Source organism: Carassius gibelio, chromosome A11 (assembly GCF_023724105.1).
Source record: "Carassius gibelio isolate Cgi1373 ecotype wild population from Czech Republic chromosome A11, carGib1.2-hapl.c, whole genome shotgun sequence".
NCBI classification, from domain to species: domain Eukaryota; kingdom Metazoa; phylum Chordata; class Actinopteri; order Cypriniformes; family Cyprinidae; genus Carassius; species Carassius gibelio.
Window position 1 is genome coordinate 3,835,387 of NC_068381.1, and position 20,971 is coordinate 3,856,357.

The following is a 20,971-nucleotide window of genomic DNA, read 5'->3' on the forward strand; positions in this document are numbered from 1 at the left end:
CAGACTTCTTTCCGTATTAGATAGAACTGTTAAGGATGCCTGCGAAAAAAAGGGAGAATGTGAGCATTGTGAGTTCAAAATAAAAGTCCCGCCTCGAACACATCAGCCAAGCAGAAAAACGTATCGGCCGATGCCAATGTTTGAAAAATACTAAATATCGGCATTGGAAATATATCGGTCAACCACTATTCCTGACTAACTTTTTGCTCTGTTATTTCTAATGAGAAATCAGTATTATAGTAATTAAATATTTGTTTAGTTATCACCTAAACTCTATTTTTTTGTAGATCATTAGACCAGTACGCTGCCTCAGAAGCCTGTCTGAAATCAGTTTCATGAGGTGCTTTCATGCAAAAACACTGCGTGCAAAGTCAGCTGCCTAGGCTTTCAGACACAGCCCACAATAATCCATATTACTCCAGTCCATCAATTAATGTATTTTAAAGGGAAAAGCTGCATATTTGTAAGAAACAAATCCATCATTGAGGAGTTTTAACTTTCACTGGAGAAAGCAATGCTATGTTGATTGAGGTCGACCGATGGTGGATTTTACCGATACCGATAGCTAGGTTGGACCATATGGCCGATACCGATTAATCAACCGATAGTTTTAAAATACATACTGAATGAAAGCTAAAATAGACATTATTTTAACCTTTTGAGGTGGTGCTAATGTTCGCATCCTCTCAGATTTAATAGCAAACATACTGCTATCCTTTATCCATTAATGTAGCATCTGATTATATTTGCATTTGCACATTTTGCATGCAATGATTAAATATAGCTTTCCTATGAACTTAAAATAAATATAAATCTAAGACTGTGTTGTGTGCCAAAGATGCTTGTGCTGCCAAATCATGTAGAAATTACAATGAATATATTACATTTGGTGGTTCTATTACACACAGTCTGGAGATACTCTGAGACCCACATCTGTTGTGTAAGAATGGCCTTCTTCATGGTGATATAGTCTACTACATTTAAGTTATGCATTTGTTTTTAATAAATTCCTGGGAAGGTGAGGTTAGTTTTGTCTGTACTTGTTTTTTTAATCTTCATCAGACATCAGAAACAGCTTGCAGTGATGTCTAGCAAACAGACATGTTGTGTCCTGACAAGTGATGCATGGCGATGGCCAAATGACTCACACGTGGCCTTATGATTCATGTTTGTTATGTGTGGTTGGGTTGGCTTGATTCTACCCTGTTAAAGAAGGAGTGCAGATGACACATTTGCTGTCCTCTTCTGATGTGATTTACACATCAGTCATGAATGGGGACAGCAGAACCAGCCTTGTTCACCCTGGCTGTTTATTACTTCAGATCCAGCTGCCTTGCAGAATTATGACACCAGCGCGTACAAGGTTATGCCAAAGTGTCCTTGATTGTGTACCCTTCAGCCTGATGAGAACTGTGTAGCTGGATTATTTGGATTTATGTCCTTGTGGCAACAAATTGCCATTCGTGAGCGAGCAGTCTGTATTCTGTGTCATTTGAGTAATGGAGATGTTTTCCAGGAATGAAAAGATGTTTGCCGTCTGGTGATTTCTGTGCAAGTTTCCTGGTTTTGACTCGAGGTTCATCAGTGACGTCAAACTGCATTTGATCACAGGGGTTGAAGGGGTGCGTGAAGTGTCTCGAGTATGGTGCGTTTCATTATTCATGCACCCTTGATTATCTCCTTCACCCTCATCAGTGCCAGCAGTAAGAGCGTATCTTTAGCTCCTAGGCAGGTGGCTGTTTAATGGACCCTTGAGGAAGTTCATAGAACGTAAAAATGTTGCTGAATGGAGCTCAACAGTAGGGAAGTAAAAATGCAATTCAAAGTTTCTTCGCAATAACAGGTAAACACTTCAGTCAGAAAAAGATACTGTTACAATGAAATCCAGAATCTATGCGATTACTAGGTTAGTGGTGAGTTTTTGTAGGGTGTGTAGGCTGGCAAGATGATGTTATCTGATTTATGGGAAGTGCAGTTTGTTTATTCTTTCTTACTGGGACAGAACACCTACAACAAAACCAGTATTAAATCGCTGGGGTATGTTTGTAGCAGAAGCCAAAAATGTATTGTACGGGTCAAAATTATCTAGTTTTCTTTTTTGCCAAAAATTATTAGGACACAAAGTAAAGATCATTTTCCATGTAGATATTTTGTAAATCTTCTACAGTTAAAATATCAAAACATCATTTTTGATTAGTAATACGTATTGCTAAGAACTTCATTTGGACAACTTTAAAGGCGATTTTCTCAATATTTAGATTTTGTTTTTGTTTTTCATTGGAACAAAATACATCAGACCATACCTCAATGAAAAGCTTATTTATGCAACTTTCAGATGATGAATAAATCTCAATTTTAAAAATGTACACTTAAGACTGGTTTTGTGGTCCATGGTCACGTATAATAAAAGTGGATGTATCCAAAGAATTGGTCATCATTATCTTACATTACAGTATTTATTTGAAGTTGTTGGTTCGGTCTTTTTCAGAAATGTGAGAAAAAAAAAGAAAAAGAAAAAAATTATTTATATATATATATATATATATATATATATATATAAATATATATATATATATATATATATATATATATATATATATATATATATATATATATATATATATATATATATATATATATATATATATATATATAAAGAGAGAGAGAGAGAGAGATACAGTATGTTTATTTATTCATTCATCTATTTATAATATTATAATCATGGTTGTTCCATTATCTGAATATATTATTATAATGTTAGAATTTCTGGAAACTTTCCAGTGTTTTTGGAAACTTTTATAAAATTTTCGGAATTTTTTGGAAAGTTTTCAGAGATTTACCAGAAATTTTTGTAAAAGTTTCTGCCCCCTTGCAACCCTAATTATAAAACTGTATTAGTATATTTAAGTATATTTTTTATTTATGCTATATTTTTTATAAAAAATTATAAAGCAAAAGTGGATGTTAACCTCTTCAAAACCTGTATCCACTTTCTTTTGATTATGTTGCTCAGATGCAGACTCAAAGATGAGTAAAGCCAGAGTGAAATAAGTTTTAGTCTTGCTATCAGCCTTCAGTGACCTTCTTCCCCCTGCCGTGTGAGATCCTGGGGAAATGTCATGTCAAACTTCCTCTTGCCAGCTCAGACTGATATAAACGTGGACCGTCTCTGACCTCCAGTGCTCTGTGCTCTCCATCCAGCTAAAACCGGCACACTCTGTCCTTTGTTTAGACATTTTGAGCAACTCGATTCACTGGAAAAATGATTCATTGGCAGGCTCTGTGCCACAACTTCACAGACAGGTTTTTGTTTTAAGAAGTTGTTAGTTCTCTTGATACACTTTTGAAAAGTGGAAGTAAATGGCACATAAAAAATGCATGGTCTATAATGACCCAATAACCATTTGCATTTTGCTCCCGAAGTGCACCAGCTGGTTATGTTGCTTTTACTCGATGCACTAGAGAGAGCTCTCATCTGTCAGGTGTATGCTGGGAAGGGCATTTAGGTACTTGTGGAGCACAGAAAGCATTTCCCTGAAGTAATGAGCTTTATAAAGAAACTCACCGTTTTTTCTCCTCCTCGTCCTGGAAAAGGATACAGCTGAGAACCGTTTTAATGTTCACTTGTACTTGAGTCTCATTTCAGTCAGATAATACTGATGGAAAAATTGTGGTTAACTCTTTGAAAGGGATAGCTCACCCAAAAATGAAAATTTCCTTGTTGAATTTATTCACTCTTAAGTTGTTCCAAACCTGTATGAATTTGTCTTCCGTTGATTGCAAAATGTAATTGGTATATTATATTAAATAGTTGGCAGCCACTGACATCCATAGTATGAAAAAAAAACTTAAGACTTTTGTAATGGTTTTATTAAATATTTATATTTAGCCTTATTTTACTTCAGTTTAAGTCATTTTAGTGCTTCAAACTTGAAACGTTTTCATTTAATAAATATATTCTGTTTTATTTCAGCTTTATTTAAATTACCAACAATTATTTGTAATAGTTTTAGTTTTAGTTAACCAAACTGGTAACAACAGCATTTCGCTGCCATGTCATGTTCACTTGTCTGACAATTAAAACAGGCAAAAAGAAAAAAAATCTTGCCTTAATATGTTGATAGATTAGATATGCACAGTTAATTGAAATATAACTAAAATCATGATATGGTTTAGTGCGATTATCAAAGGGTTTGTTTGAATTAAATAAATATATGCTCTGTGTGTTTCAGAGTCTAGAATGACAAGCGCTTGTCAACAGGGAAAAAGTAATAATAGTAAAATAATAATAATTGTTAATTTATAAACATATAGATACATAATAACAAGAATTTTGTCATGTTGTACAACACAAACAAACAAGCACACCTGGATTTTTTAAAGTTGCATTTTAGATCTCAGTTTTTATCAGAAATACAATAGCTAGGAAATTAAGATCGGCATCTTTAAACGATGAATTGTGCAGCTCTAATGTAAACACTGCAAATTGTTTTGCGAGGATATCGTCATGTTCTCACATCGGATCTCGCGAGATTTCGCACCTCGAGATCTCATCTCATCCCTAATAACTGCAATCATTTTTTCCCCATGCAGATGAACTCTGGCTCTGGTGTATTGTAAAGGAGCTGGTGCTGTTTGCCTGTTCCTATTCTGCCTCTAGGCGAGCAAACATGGCCTGTTGTCCCGATTCTGCCACGTCCACTGCAGGAGAGACCCACTTTCCCTGACAGACCTCTGGAGACTCACAGTTTATTTATTAATCTCTGCTTTTTCTCTCTCTCTTTTTTCCCCCTGTAACTATAAAAGCACCTTTCTCTTTTCTTTTCTTACAATTTAAGACTCCCAGCCTCGATCAAAACCATGCGTGAAAGGACTGAATTATAGTAATGTAGCCTATATCAGTCATAAAAGGTTTCATCAGATATCAGCGCTCGGGAAGCTGCGTCGTAGTTGACCAAGGACATTAAGTCAAACATGAAGCAAATTGATATGATTCTCATTGTTATGGTCCTAATGGAGCTCATTTTCAGTCTGACACACCACTCATGTCCTATATACTAAAGATAAGAAAAGTGCCTGTAAAGTGTGCTCTCCTATAGATGTGGCGTTAGTAGCTTCACTTTTATTGCTGTCAGAGTTTTGGTATCTCTCTTACGAAGGCTTTAGAAGCGATTCAGACTAATTACTTTGGGTCAGAGGTTGCCAGATTAGTGGGCATTTAATGACCTGATCTGTTGTGCTGTGGTTTTCTTACAGAGGGAGATGAAGGAGCAGCTGGTGACTCTAAAAGACAGTGAGAAGGGTCATACGGAGGCTTTGCAGCTGCTGCAGAGACAGCTCACTGAAACCAAGGTACACTTCTGTTAGTGCATGTTATTCCAAGGGAAAAATCACCTGTTTAACCTGGTGCTCATAAAGCATAATTTTCCCGTGGACTTCCATTAAGGGGGTGACCCAAGCTATATAACGACTGAAGTGAATGCTGTTTGCTGCTGTCATTTTAAATGATGCACAACTCCCTTATAATCAGAATCGTATGACATGTAATACTTACTGTGGTCTTTATTGCTAAATGCTTTATGCTGTAGGTTAAATTCTAGATTTATGCACCGGCGGTGATTTATCGGCCAGTCATCAACATATTCAGCACACTGATTCAAATAACTGACTTGATATTGAAACCACGTTTCCGTTCCGTCTCTGATGGGACTCTATTAAACCTCATCTGCAATCAGGTTTTGTGGAAATACAGATGACAAAGCGCTCATACTGCCCACCGCAGCCATTACAGATTCATGGCAGGTCTCTCACCTTGTCCCTTGCTCATTTCTCTCTCTCTCGCTCTATTCTGTTGACATTGAATTTCCAACAAGCAAATTGGTTTATTGAGCAGGTCTTTAATCTTAACACCTTGTTTAATCAGTGAAGAGAGACACCACAGTCAATAATGCCACTTTGTCCATCTCCCTGTTTTTTCACCCCCTTTATTAATTATCCCGCTGTTGTGGAGGGGGACTATTACAGAGGGAGAACTTCCTGACACTGTGGACATCTGGTGTTGGTCTTATTTGTCATTAGTTAGTGTTCACCCCACATTACAACACTGTTTGCAATCCCACTGATGCGTGTTTGTATACACATTAGTAACATGGACTCCATTCATGCATTTATTAATTCATGATTAAAACTTTCTGTAAAAAAGTATTTGAATCAATTGAATCTGCAAGAGAAAAGGCAATGTTATACACTAAAAATAGAAAGCATATTTTATTGTATTTTTAAAGTATATATATTCAGTGGAAAAGCTTTTTTGTTTTGTTAAAAAAAAAATTTTTAGTAGTCAACATTTTTGTTCACCTTTTAGTTTCTTTTTTTTTTCTAGAAACAGGCCGTGTTTTTGTCTTATTGATCTCCCAGATTGCATATTTATCTTGTAAGCTGATTAAGCTGTATCCCTCATTTCTTTCCCAGGCTATCCGCTGAAAATGTAGATGTTCGCATTGACCAGGCAGTCGTATCCTGTCTGGATTTATTGATGCGGTGTCTTGAGATGCTCACGAAGAGCCTGACGCTTGACATTGACATTCAGAACCATCAATGCTAAATGTCTCCTGCAGCCCAGACTCTCCTGTAGAGATAAGACGACTGTCTCAAGAGAGCTGTCACAGCACAACGTTTTGAGGAGATTTATTGAGTAAACTGAATGCAGTAATAAAGCGGCCTCATCGTTTCTAAATGATAATAAAGTGGCTGATTCAGTAATGTGTTAAAATTTAGAATATGTAAAATTACTTTTAAAATAAATTTTTAAGTCTCTTAAAATAACTTTTCTATGAAAGCTTCTTTCTACCACATGATCAAAAATGCATAAAAAAGGTAATCGTGACTTTTTATCTCACAATTCCGCCTTTTGTCTTGCAGTTTTTCTCAGAATTGCAGAAAAAAAAAATCTTATTGTGAGATATACAGCAAACTTGGAACAGTGTGAAAAAACTGAATTCTGAGTTTATTTTATGGATGAATAATTTAAATCTTACAATGTAAGCATCGGCACTGGCCGGATATGAAAAATTAAGCTGATATGCCTTGCCAATAAAATGAATAACTCACATATGCTCAGGATGTGCTAGCAGTAAGATCATGTTAGCGGTGTGGTTATTCTTGAAGTGAACCTTTGCCTAAAAGTTGAGTCGATTCACAGTTTAGGATTGACAGTCACTAGCATGTGCAGCAGCGGCAGCATCCTCCAGGTCCTAATGCCTGTCCGGTAAACTTTTTTATTTACTTATGAGGAGCTGTAGGCTTACTTGAAAGTAAAATACTCCAATAACATTTAAGATTTGAAAGGTCAGAAGGTATAGCTTACATGAAAAAAAAAAATCACAAACGTGACACTTGTAAATTAAATAATTTTATGTATACAGATCTGTTAATTGTGTACTTTTTAATTTTCCAACAGATTTAAAAAATCTTAAAAGCTCTCAGAGATTTTCAACTTTCAATTTTTGCAACTCTTTTGACCGTCTACAAATGTTAAATCTTCAAATAAAATATTATGGTTACCAGTGCAACTGTTTGATATAATTTTTTTTTTTTTTGATTTATAGTTATTTTCAAAGCTTTCAATATATTATCATTACAAAATAACTTCATTATTGTTTTTGTTAAAAACTAATAAAAATGAAAAGTAATTTGTTTATAATCTCTGTAGGGAAGAGACTTGGTGTTGTTTCTAAACATAAGGAAATATATCCATATCGGCATTGGGTGAATGAGTTGAAAAATATCGGCATTTCGAATATCGGAAAAATCCAATATCCTGCATCTGTAGTTTATATCTCGTAATTTTGAGGGGGAAAAATCTGAATTGAGAGAGGAAAAGTTGCAGTTACCTTTTTAATTTTTATTCTGTGGTGAAAATGTTTTCTATTTAAATATATATTAAATATAATTTATTCCTGTGACGCAAAGCTGTATTTTCAGCATCATTACTCCAGTCTTCAGTGTCACATGATCCTTCAGAAATCATTCTAATATGCAGACATGGTGCTCAAGAAACAATTTTATTGTCAATGTTAAAAACAGTGGTTAATATTTTTGTGGAAAACGAGACACATTTTCACTTTTGATCAATTTAATGCATTCTTGTTATTTAAAACTACTAGCTCCAAGCTTTCATACGTTAGTTTAGATTAAGCCTCAGCATGTAGCTCATGTCAATAATAGCTCTAGTTCATGTTTGCTCTTTTTTAACTTGTTGCCATCTCCCCACTAGCATTCTCTAGATTAAGCTCAGTGGCAGGTGTGCTGACAGACCCTCTCGTCTTAAGTGCTGATTTCCAATCTGAATGGATGACTCCAATTAGCAGATGCGGCAGTGAGCAAGTTGCTTGGAGGCAGACTTACGCTGGGCTTATGGGACTTGTTTATCCGAGACAGCGTGGCCCACGGGGAGAGCGCTTTCAAGAGACCAACACCACTTAAACATCACTAAGTCCCAATCATTCATCAGACGACACCAGGTGGGCTGACTCAGCCTATGCAAATGACCCCAGAGACAGACGTGATCTTAATAGGATTTCCTCTTCCTGTTGGCTAGGAAATCACATTTCCCACTGGAAAGATAGAAGTGGAACAAGAGCTTTATTTTATTTGTTAGTAGGAGTAATCTTGTAATCGGTGAAGTCTGTGGTTTTCTTCCAGCTCTTACTATTGGTGAAGAAAGAGATCTAGAGCTTGCCGTGTTTGTATGGAAGACAATGAGTGGAACGGCTTCTGTCCTACATCGATTTAACCTTGAGGGTTTCAGATCTTTGATCTGATGACTGATGTTCTTTACACTTTCATAGAGATGATTGGCTTCCTCAGAAACACCTCGTTTTATCTCTGTATGACTTGTTTTCCTCCTTTTCGGTCAATGCCGATTTTGTTGGCTAGTTTCCCAATTCTCTTTTAGGTTCGGCATCGACCCCTGCTGCTTTTATTTCGATGCTTGTCTGCATGTGCATTCATGTCCTTCTCAAGGAGGCTGTCCTACAGTAACCTGGAAGATTGAGGGTGGAGCGACCTAATGCCATTTCCACTGACTATTAGACTGTGTCCTCGACTCCAATGATGCGGACTTATGAGGCACTTTCCACTTGCTTGTTAGTCCACTACGTCCCACTGAGACCCTGCCAAAATTATAATTTAATAATAGTAATTATACATATTAAATATAAAAAATAAATAGCAATTTAATTGGAACATAGAGAAATCAAATACAAGTATTGATTTTCTTTTTTAATTGGCATTTTCTTGATAGCCCATTTCATCCTGAGACACTGCAGAAATGATGATGATGATGATGATGATGATGATGATGATTTATATACATAAAATATTTTTATTTGTTTTATATAAATATAGAAAAAAGTAATATGACTATAGAGTCTTTAGAATTATTATGATTTTTAAATATATCGTTTAAATAAATATAGCATTTTTGCAACATTGCATTTTCCACTTGCTTGAAAACCCACTTCGTCCCGAGACTCTGCAGAAGTAATTTAATAATAATAATAGTAATTATTATTATTTATTTTTTTGCTTTGTGCTAACCAGATGAGTCTCTTACATCTCTTAATTTGTGTTTTTGTCTTTCAGCAATTTGAATCCACAATAAGACAATATTCTGGTCGCTAATTAGTCATTTTCCTCATCATGGGTAGCTCCATATGCTGTAATTTCAGTACACACTCCAGTTGTGTTTCAAACATCAGTTATGTTCTGTTTGTCTGTGGCTTTGTCACTTCAAGCTGTATTATTTTGGACACAAATTACTCAATGCTGGAAACCGCAATACTCACACCTGGTTAGGACAGTGTTTTTCTTTTAATCATGTTAGCCTGTGTAGATTGACAATGACTTGAACCACTAGTCTCAAACTTCTCAGACTGCACATTATCTTTGACAATAGTCAAACAAAAAACAAACAAACATGTATTGTACTGTGCAAATAACAAATACCATTCATAACAACTTAATTTTTTTTTTTTTTACTGTTTTGAATTTTAATATACTTTAAAATGTAATTTATTCCTGTGATGCGAAGCTGAATTTGTCACAATCTTCAGAAATCATTCTAATATGCTGTTTTGTTGCAAAAGAAACATTTCTGATTATTATCAATGGTGAACAAAGTTGCGCTGCTTCATATTTTTGTGTAAACTGATAAAAAAAAATGCAGGATCCTTTGAATATAGCGTTTAAAAGCATTTATTTGAAATGTAAATCTTTTATAACTTTATAAATGTCTTTTACATTTCACATTTATTCATTTAGCTGACGCTTTTATCCAAAGCGACTTACAATTGCAATATATGTCAGAGGTTGCACGCCTCTGGGGCAACTAGGGGTTAAGTGTCTTGCTCAGGGACACATTTGTGTCTCACAGTGGATTTGAACCTGGGTCTCTCACACCAAAGGCGATGTTTTAATGTCAGTTTTTGTCAATTTGCTGAATTACTGTTGAATATGAAAAAATAAAAAAGTATGCTCCCCCTATGCCTTATAGTAAAGACTAAAACAAACATGCTTGATTGACATCTCAGCTAGTGTGTGCACAGTGGTTGGTGAAGGCTAGTTATTTGAGACTCTGTGAATCTCTTTGTCTTTTAACTGAGTCTAGACTAACAAAAATCGTAACTTTCTTTTCTCTAACTCATAGTCATCAGCGAAGAGCCTTCGTGCCACGATCGGCAATGCATTCGAGCGACTGCACCGCTTCCTGCGGGAACGGCAGAAGAGCATGCTAGAGGAGCTGGAGGCAGATACGGCGCGCACGCTTTCTGATATCGAGCACAAGATCCAGCGCTACAGCCAGCAGCTCCGCGATGTCAAGGAAGGGATCCAGATCCTTCAGGAGCGACTCAGTGAGACCAGCCATCATGAATTCTTGGAAGGAATAGCCCTGACATCAGACAGGTACTGAGGAGGACAAGGGGCTCGTAGGGAAGGGGATGAGCGAATGTTGAGGGTGTGAATTAAAGATTATCTGGTCTAAAACGTTCTGTCTTTTTTCTTGTAACTGCTGGTCAGGGAGCAAGTGATTCGTGGAGGGTATTGCTGGTGGAAGCTACCAAGGCAAGTCAGGTTATTTGACTTATGTTTGTGACCATTGCCCTTTGCCTAATGTCACAGGCGCCCGGTCAGAAGAGAGATCATTGCAGAACAGACTAGGTTAACCCATTTGTGCCCAAATTTTTCTGAATGGTGTCATGCATATATTCATGTTTTAGTTTATTTTCTTGAAAGTCAGTGGGCAAATATGTTGTATTCACCCCTTCAATGTCAAATTTGAATAGGAGGAGAGCATTTGGCATCTGACTCAAAATAACTGAGTTTTCAACAGATCAATCTTTATTCATAAACAAGTTAATTATGCATAAAAGTTGAAGAACATTAAATGCAATCCCCCCAAAAAGCTGAATCTAGCTTATAATCTCTTGAATATGAAAACAAAATAAATCAATTTGTCTTAAAATGGTGGAACATAGTGGAGAAGAAAGAACAGCCATTAAGTTGACCCAACAGGTAATTGTGTATCGATACGTTAATTAAAAATAAATAAATGAAAAATAAATAGAATTAAGAAAATATTATATTTATATAATAAAAAAAGGTATACATGAATTTTTTTTAGGCCCGTAGTATTCAATGGCACACTGTTGTAGGTGATTTCATATAATAATGTAAATGTAAATTCATTACTTGTCTGAATTTCAGCATTACAATGGAATCATAAGATACTAGTCATAAAAATGAATTAGGGTCCTTGACCAATTAGAATGAAAATCATCAAAAATGGATAAAGGGGCCACAATATGTTGACACTTACGAGACATAATGTCATAAAGGGGAGAAAAAGATGATCTACATCAATTAATGCCATGTGTTAGCTCTTTATCTTTTCATTCTTCCTATTGTGAGACTGCCTGCTGTCACTTGAACACTGGAAATCTCCACCCCTCATGGCAAATTCAGACAGTAGAGCTGTGGAAAGATTGCACCCATCTACTTATGACAGATTTATTCCTTATAATATTAAGATCTACTGTAAAGTAGAGATGTCAGTTAAAGGGTTAAGTTATGTTTTAGCTGGGATATTTTTTTAAAGGCAGAAAACAAGACCAATAACCTTGATATATTAACCTGTTATCACAGTATACTGTACACCATTTCCCCATGATATGTACTTACAAGTTATTTGCCCAGCAGCTACTATAGTTTCCGCTTGGGCATTTGACTAAGTATGCAAAAAAAACTATAGATCTCCTGGAAGATTTGTTTTGTTTGGATGATTCTAGAGACCTTCATGATTACTGTAGTTATATGTCAACAAAAAAAACTTATTAGTAATATGAAAATGACATTTCTTTGGGAGGGTTTGCCTTCGCCATGCTTTCTGGAAGTAGGGGTAGGAATTTAACAGCCTAAACAGGAAGGAAGCGAATACCTTATTTTTTTTCTTGAATTCCTTTATTTGGTTGTTTGCTTGCATGTCATTGAGAAATAAAACATGGATAACATCTAGAAAAATACTTACAATAGGAAAATGACAACTATAAACTGGGGCAACTATAGTTGCCAGCGGGCTTAGTTAGGAAGTAGACAAAAATGTAATTAGATTCAATTTTGTTTTGATCTTAATTCTATAGGGCTGCACAATTATGAGAAAAATTATAATTGACGATTAGTCCCTTGAAATTGTAATTGTGATTATTAATTACGATTATCACAATTTAAATGATGTTTATACTATTGTTGGATGCAATTGCATGCCATATTTTTATATGAAAAATTATACATTGGATTGGTTTCTTCTTTAAATAAAAAAAAAATATATAATGGGTATTGCCACAAATTGATTCCATTTCTATATATATCTATATCTATATCTATATCTATATATATATATATCTATATATATATATATATATATATATATATATATATATATATATATATATATATATATATATATATATATATATATATATATAGATAGATAGATAGATAGATAGATAGATAGATATATCTATATATATATGTGCACACACATACACAAACATTTTAAATGGTGGCTGTCATTACTTGTTTCCATGACAGAATTACTCAAACTTACATTAAATATTGAAGAAAATGTTAATTAAAAATATATGAGAAAAAAAATCCAAGAGCGTGTAATACAGTACATATTTTTTTGAAAACTGCTCCCCTTTAGTGTTTATTTTTCCAGGTAACTGTCAAGCTGTGGTCATTGAATGGCTTTGTTAATGTAAATATAACACTACGTAACATTGTTTTTGAACTGTTTTATTGATGTCTTTCTGTGGTTGAAACACTGTTTATTTTGTGCTATAACTAGTAGTAAAGAGGATAAGACGATCTGTTCACATTCCGCTTGATCTGAAGCATCTACAGCAAAGTAACACCACATTAAAGAGCATCAAAACGATGTTTGTTCTTTAAATTTCACAATAAAATTGACAGATTTTGAAAGACAAGTCTTTTTGATATAAAAAGTAACAAAGCACAAAGCTTGTTGCGATTTATATCTACATTTCTTATCCCTATTAATCAGCACGAATATTTGAAGTTTAAGACTGCATTTTGAGAAAACTGTACTTCTGAATGGTGTGTAGCAGTCGTTTTCATTTGGGAGTAATGAGAGGGGAATGAGTTAGCCATATGGGAAAGGAATAGCATGATTAATGTTGGGCTTGAAGTATTGAAAGTGATCTGCAGTGTTGCCCAGATTGACCTCACTCCCAATGCCGAATCTGAGCTGTTTGACTTTGCAAGGGCGGCACAGCTATATAGAAAACACAGTGTGATTCAAAAGCGAATGTTTGGAAGCAGGATGTAGCCTTTGAGGAGGAATCGGTTGCTTGGGGTTTGTGGGTTGCCAGTGTTGAATTTGAATAATGCAATTGTTGACTTCTGTCTCCACAGAATAAAGGGAAAGATCCACGAAACCAACCTCACCTATGAAGACTTCCCGACGTCCAAATACATGGGGCCACTACAGTATACCATCTGGAAGTCTCTTTTTCTGGATATATCGCCAGGTAATGTGTCAGAATAGTAGAATTGCATTTTAAATAGTGGCTATGTGTCACTGAGAAAACAACTGCAAATACAGGAAGAAAAAAAAAGTTACACTGAGTTTTACACTGTTCTGAAGTGCTTATACCTGGATGTAATCTGCACAAATACACTAGATCAAGGTTTATATAATATGACTAGGTGGGTCAAGATTATGTCGCTTGGACATTTTAAGTTTGCACAGAGCCATTAGCTTGTGTCTTGTAGTTTGCAGTTGGACTAAGATATTCCTGCAAACCCAGCACTATTTTTTCCGCAGACGTCAATAATACCTCACATCATGTGGCTTATTTAGGCGAAGATGTGTTAATATCTGTCTAAGAGATCAGACCAGTGTTATTTTACTATTATTTTAATAATATTTAGTTTATATTATAATTTAAAATGTTATATTTTAAACTGCTTTTATTTTTCCATCATATATTTTCCATATATTTGCTATTCCTTTTATTTGGTATTTTATTTATTTTTATTAGTTATGTAGTAACATATTTCACTTATTTGCAAATGCAGCATTTCTAACTTTCATTACATTTTTCATATCATTTTTGCATTTTATTTTATTTCACCTATTTGTTTTTTTGTTTTTTTTTTGTTTTTTTTTAAGTAAAACAGTAAAAACATTTTTTTTTTTTTAGATTTAGTTACATTTATATCTAGTTCACAGTAATAACCCTGGATCAGATTGGTTGTTTTTGATTGGTAGCACATAAATAAAAAAAATCCCATAGACTCGCATTGAACAATAACCAGGATTTAGAGACCAGTATATCAAAACCATATCTGTGTATCAGTTGTTCAATTAATATAGTAATCATGTCCAAAGATCTAATGCTTATCATTTTGTATGTATTAGTGCATCCAATTAGAGATGATCTAATCAACACAAACACAGCCTGTGTGTTTACAGCCCTGTGAATGAGATAATGCACGTCTGATTGAGCTCTGCACGAGCTGCAGTGAGAAGCGCTGAAGGCCTTCTCCATCTGTATTCTCCCTCAGTAGCCACCTGAGGCAGAGCATTATTTAAAATATCTCGCTCTCTCAATCATTTCTCCAATTTACCAGCATCCTTTACACTGACAGAAATAGACAAGGTCGGACGCTCAGCCTGTCACATGAAAAAAATCCAGTTCAAATCCTTCCCTTCCACACTGCTGCACTCACCGCATTTTATTCTGAACTGGCATGGAATTTTTTTTTTTACTTCACAGACATTTCCAATATCCTTTTTATTTTTTCTGTCACCCTGAACAGAAATATTTTTACCACTTTCTGAATCCAAAGCCTGTTAAGTTTTATGCACAGTCCTATAAAATTATATTATTGTAATTTAGTAAAAAAAAACTAAATGTTTTACTTTTGTAATGCATCCATAATTAATAGATTTATTATTGTATATATGTATTGTACATACAATAAATACTTATTGTTAATAATTAGATTGTTTATATTTGAATTTTTAGTTTTATTTTTTGTAGATTTATTCATATTTATTATATATTTTTTCTGCCAACCTGAATAGCAATATTTTGCCACTTTCTTATTATTTTATAAATTTTATTCGCACTCAAGTTAGTAATGCATCTATGATTGTGAAGCGAATGCTTTCATTAGTTATTAAAAGTTATATAAAAAAATAGAAATAGTGTAGAAGTATTAAAAGTATTTATTTAGAAATCTGAATATGAATGTTTTTCAGGACTTTCTGAATCCAAAGCCTGTTACTGGTGTTTGTTTTGTTTGCATGACTAGTGTAGAGAGAGGGAAGGCAGGAACAGAGACAGATCGAATGCAAGGCAACAGAGGTTAAATTATTTATAGGTTACCTAAAGCGCAAACTGCCAATGTCAAACAGTGGAAATGTCGACATCCTGTCCTTTGGACCGGCTTTTGGCTCTGCCTTTTTTGGTGAAGGTTTTTAAATAACCAAGACAAAAATATTTAGCAATTTCCCTCTTCGTCTGGTCTCAGAAAGACATGCCTATCTATGGACCGCAGGAAAACAAGCCAGCATTGTTTGACTCTGAATGTTCATAAGCGTCTTTCACACTGCCATTCCAGAAAATACATGGGTAATGTGTCCCGGGAATTGTTCCCGGGTTACTAGATTTTTCCACTTTCACACTGCCAGTGATTTCCCGGCATATGTGCGTGTTCACACACAACCCTAAAGGTCCCCTAATGACTCGTGACATCAGGATTTGACGCATAATGTACGAGTCGAAAATGCAAGGCACGTAAACGTTCCTTTAAACTGGCGAACAATCTCAGCTTCAGCACGGATAGTGAGGAACTACCTGATCTCTGCTTCATTACAGTTTGCACATTTTTTCGTCGGAAATGTTGATTTGCCTTCAAAACACCCTGTAAAAGATTTGCACGATAACTAGCGTCATCACTACGACATGGCATTTGTTCTGGCTTTTGTTCACACAGAGCTTGTTCTGGGACTGAACCCAACAAAGTTACTAGGTCCCCAACCCGGGATCGATCCCAGAATCATTCGCGGGACTTGTTTGCGTTCACACATAAGGGTCTAATTTTCAGGGTCTAACGTGCAGTGTGAAAGGGGCTATACAAACCCTAAACATTTACATACAAAAACTTCTGGTGGTGTGTGCAGTGCACAACATGCCTAATAAGTGATTGTTTCAGATAAGCATTCTTTACCCCAAATACTCACCCCCAAAATTTAATTTTCTCCCCATATTTTCTCAACAAATTTCCTCTTTTTCATGTAGTTCGTCATAGCACATCTTTTCCTAAATTATATCTTGGCATCTTGCATATCATAATGTGTAGCAACTGCTTGGCTCAGGTCTCCTTTTCATAAAAATATGATTCCTTATAAAAATATTTATAAATTTCCTTATAAAAAATTCCTTGGATTTATATACCGCTTTTCTACTTTTCTAAGCACTCAAAGCACTTTACATTGTGAGGGGGTATCTCCTCATCCACCAGCAGTGTGCAGCATCCACCTGGATGATGTGACGGCAGCCATAGTGCGCCAGAACGCCCACCACACACCAGCTTGTTAGTGGAGAGGACACAGTGATGAAGCCAATCAGTAGGTATGGGGATTGTTAGGAGGCCATGGTGGTCAGAGGCCAATGGGCAAATTTGACCATGATGCTGAGGTCACACCTCTACTGTGCTCGAAATCCATCCTGGGATTTTTAATGACCACAGAGAGTCAGGACCTCGGTTTGATGGTGCTTTTTGACAGTATAGTGTCCCCATCACTACACTGGGGCGCTAGGACCCACACAGTTAGGCCTCACTAACACCTCTTACAGAAGCAACCTAGTTTTCCCAGGAGGTCTCCCATCCAGGTACTGACCAGGTTCAACCCTGCTGAGCTTCAGTGTGCATCCAGTCTCGGGCTGCAGGGAGAAATGGCTGCTGGCTTCTTTTCAGGTCCAAGCTAGTGGCATGTGTCCATTGTTTTTGTCTGTATGCAGGAAGCTCTTTCCAGGGTTTGCTCTTCTCTCAGTCCATTCCTTTGGCACACTTGCATACCACTGAACCCACAGCAAGCTGGCATTATAATGGGCAGTGCAGACTGTCCACTGCAGGCATTAGCTGCCAGGCAGTGGTTGACATATGGAGATTATTTATCCTTCTTCGACAAAGTACTCAATGCTTGGCAGCAGCGCTGAAACAATACCAGTACTGCAAATTTTAGACGATTTTGCTCCTGGAACGCACTCTTATTCTTATTGCTGGATGCATTTTAAAGTGTTTGAACACAAATAATTATATTCTTTAAATGACCTGACCAATAATGAAATAGAGGGAGTGTGTTTGTGTGTTTCAGAGGAGTATTATTCCACCAGCTCAGGTAGTGATCGTGTCAACACTTTTGATTGACAAGAATGACCTCACCAAACGCCCATTTCCAGCTGCTAATTTAGACTTTGTTACTTTACTTTTTTGATAAGTATAGAGGAAGGAGAGATAGAAGGAAGGAATGAAGAGGTAGAATGGGAATCTTAAATAAAAGCCCACAAAGTCTGAGCACATGCACTAACCGCTAGGCTATGACCTTTATGTCTTCTATGGAAATTATTTTTGTATATAAAAACAGTTTTAAGTTTTTCAGAATTTATTATTTATTTTTTTTACAAATTTTTTTTTTAGATATATTTTATATTTATTCTTTAATTATTAATTATTTTTATTTTAGATGTTGATTTTATATTTTTATTACCCTACTTGTATAAAAAATGTGTGCTTTTTTTTTTTTTTTTTTTACCTGCTGTAATATAACGGGTGTTGAGCTTTTATTGGTCTGTTTTTATATGCACTAATATTAATTTCCGCTATCCTTATGTTCACAGTGCCTGCTGCTTTAACCATGGACCCCATCACTGCTCACCAGAGGCTCATATTGTCAGACGACTGTACCATCGTTGCATACGGGAACCTGCACCCGCAGCCCCTGCAGGATTCTCCGCGCCGCTTTGACGTTGAGGTGTCGGTGCTGGGAGCCGAGGGTTTCTCCACGGGCGTCCATTACTGGGAGGTGATGGTGTCCGAGAAAACCCAGTGGATGATCGGCGTGGCCAACGAGACGGTCAACCGCAAGGGAAGCATTCAAATCCAACCCAGCCGAGGCTTCTACTGCATCGTAATGCACGACGGTAACCAATACAGCGCTTGCACCGAGCCCTGGACTCGCCTCAACGTAAAGAGCAAACTCGAGAAAGTGGGTGTCTACTTGGACTACCCCAAAGGTTTGCTGGTTTTCTACAATGCCGACGACATGTCCTGGCTCTACACCTACCGAGAGAAGTTTCTAGCTAAACTATATCCATACTTCAGCCCCGGTCAAAGTCACGCCAACGGAAAAAACGTGCAGCCCTTGCGAATTAACACTGTGCGTTTATAGGAACCGAGACAGCAGAAAAGTTTTGGGGATGAAAAAGAAGAAACTGAATACTAGGATGTATAATAAAGTTTCTTTCAGCTTACCTTAGGGCGCTTGGTGGGTAGCTGACTTGTTACTGAATGAAGCGATCTGACTGTTGGATTGTGACGTAAGGATCTGTGGACACCTGGAGTTGCTAAATAAAATGGAGAGCCTTGCACTTTTCTGAGAGGTGCCTATGGCCATTTGGTACATTTTATTCTTGCTAGTCATTTGTAATCTTACCGTGGCCGGCCTGCTTGCCCAAGATTTCCCAGCTGCTTATACACAATACCCCGATTTATGTCCCTCCAGCCCCTGCAGGGTCCAAACGCTCCTTTCATGGCTCAAGTCTGGGAAAAGAGCTTATCCGATGTGCAGACAGAAATATGAAACGTGTTGCCTGTTTCTTTCTGTGCAGTTGGCTTCGGCGTGTTTGTGTAGTGCGTCAAGCGTCTTACTGTTACTCGACACTGAGGTAGTGCTGTACCAACTTCTTGCTTTGTTTGTTATTAACAACTGCATGAACGGAGAGTGGAAGATTATGTCCATCAGGTCATGCTTATTCACGACGTTGACGGTGTTCAATGCAGTAATCACGCTCTCAGACACCCAGCGTGATTCTGTACGTGTGAATGATCGTGTATGTGTTTTTATCCCCTTCTAATCGAGATTCAGGACTCGAATGCCACTAACACATCTGCTGCTACTATAAAAAAGGGCGCCATTACTTTTGCATTTGTACATAGCGCAGGAGAGCTTTGCGATATTGGTGAAAAATGCATCCTCGCACCTTCCTTTTCGCTTTTGCTTGATATTGCTTTTATTTATTCATCCTGTACTCACTTTCTAGAACATTCCAGTGTTTGGGGTCCCGGGACATCTCATGAGGATGGTCGAAGGGTCATCCGTCTGCTTTAACGTGTCTAATCAGGTGATAAGATGGTGAAAGACATTTCCGTTTCCAAGAGATTGCATCTGTTGCTCTTTAGAAAAGATGTTTTATATGTAAATCAAAATTATTTTCATGTGAAATAAGGACCTGATTCAATTTCATTGATTCAAAACATACATATTTTTACAATGCATACAATACATACAGTTTTAAATGGAAACACTACAGTTTCAGGACACACTCATAAATCTATCTTGATTACTCAGATGTGGCCATTGTTTCAGTTCGCTTCAGTGTGTGTTGATCTTCTCGGAGGCTCAGTTGTATGTTCTGACCCCTGAGTTTTTATACTAGTCCCTATTGGTCTTTTCTCCATGAATTCTTGCCAATGGAGTAATACACCTTGGTTGAAATAAACTTTACCTGGAATGACAGACAGGTTCAGAATCCATTCCATGTTTTATTTGGTGTCGTGTTTGGTGTTTAAGTGTAAAGGTGCTGGACATTTATGACATGGACCTCGATGGGGTCGGTCGGCTTTTAAGGCAGTCAGATAATGATTATTATTATTGTCAGGTGATGGTGATGGGTTCATTATGATATAGTTATATACTCCTGAGGATTGTTGTTGGTGATGAAGATGATGATGATGATGATTTGTGTGTTTGGAGGGGAGCTGCTTTACACCCATCATTGTTTAAATGCGCTCTAATGAAGCTGGAGGTTCATGGAAAAATGTTTGTGTTCAATTAAAAAATGGTAAAACTAGAAGCATTTCTGACTCTTCATTATGTTTGACCGACTTCATTATTAGTCCAACACTTGACAAGTGGGGAATGAAAAAAAAAAGTACTAGCCAGAGATCTCTCAGAGACTCTTATTAAGGAAACCTGTTCTTTAATTAACATTTTAGCTTCAGGGCTTTAAGTAGTAAGACGTGTTATTACGATTCTCCAGAACTGTTTCCAGTAAACCACACAAACAAATATGTGGAGTGTTGTTTATTCATATAC

At 36.4% G+C, this 20,971-nt stretch overlaps 1 protein-coding gene across 2 annotated transcripts in view; it reads left to right on the top strand.

Moving 5' to 3' along the window:
- Positions 1–20,729, top strand: part of LOC128022061 (E3 ubiquitin-protein ligase TRIM62-like) — a 43,893-nt gene extending 23,164 nt beyond the window's left edge. The window contains exons 3-7 of one of the 2 annotated variants that reach the window (XM_052609278.1): positions 5,257–5,352; positions 10,709–10,965; positions 11,080–11,124; positions 13,996–14,111; positions 18,495–20,729. In XM_052609278.1, coding sequence (XP_052465238.1) covers positions 5,257–5,352; positions 10,709–10,965; positions 11,080–11,124; positions 13,996–14,111; positions 18,495–19,045 — 1,065 coding nt within the window. In that variant the 3' untranslated portion in view covers positions 19,046–20,729. The remainder of the gene's footprint in view (positions 1–5,256; positions 5,353–10,708; positions 10,966–11,079; positions 11,125–13,995; positions 14,112–18,494) is intronic. The other variant, XM_052609279.1, reaches the window with a different exon arrangement.
- The last annotated feature ends 242 nt before the right edge of the window (positions 20,730–20,971 follow it).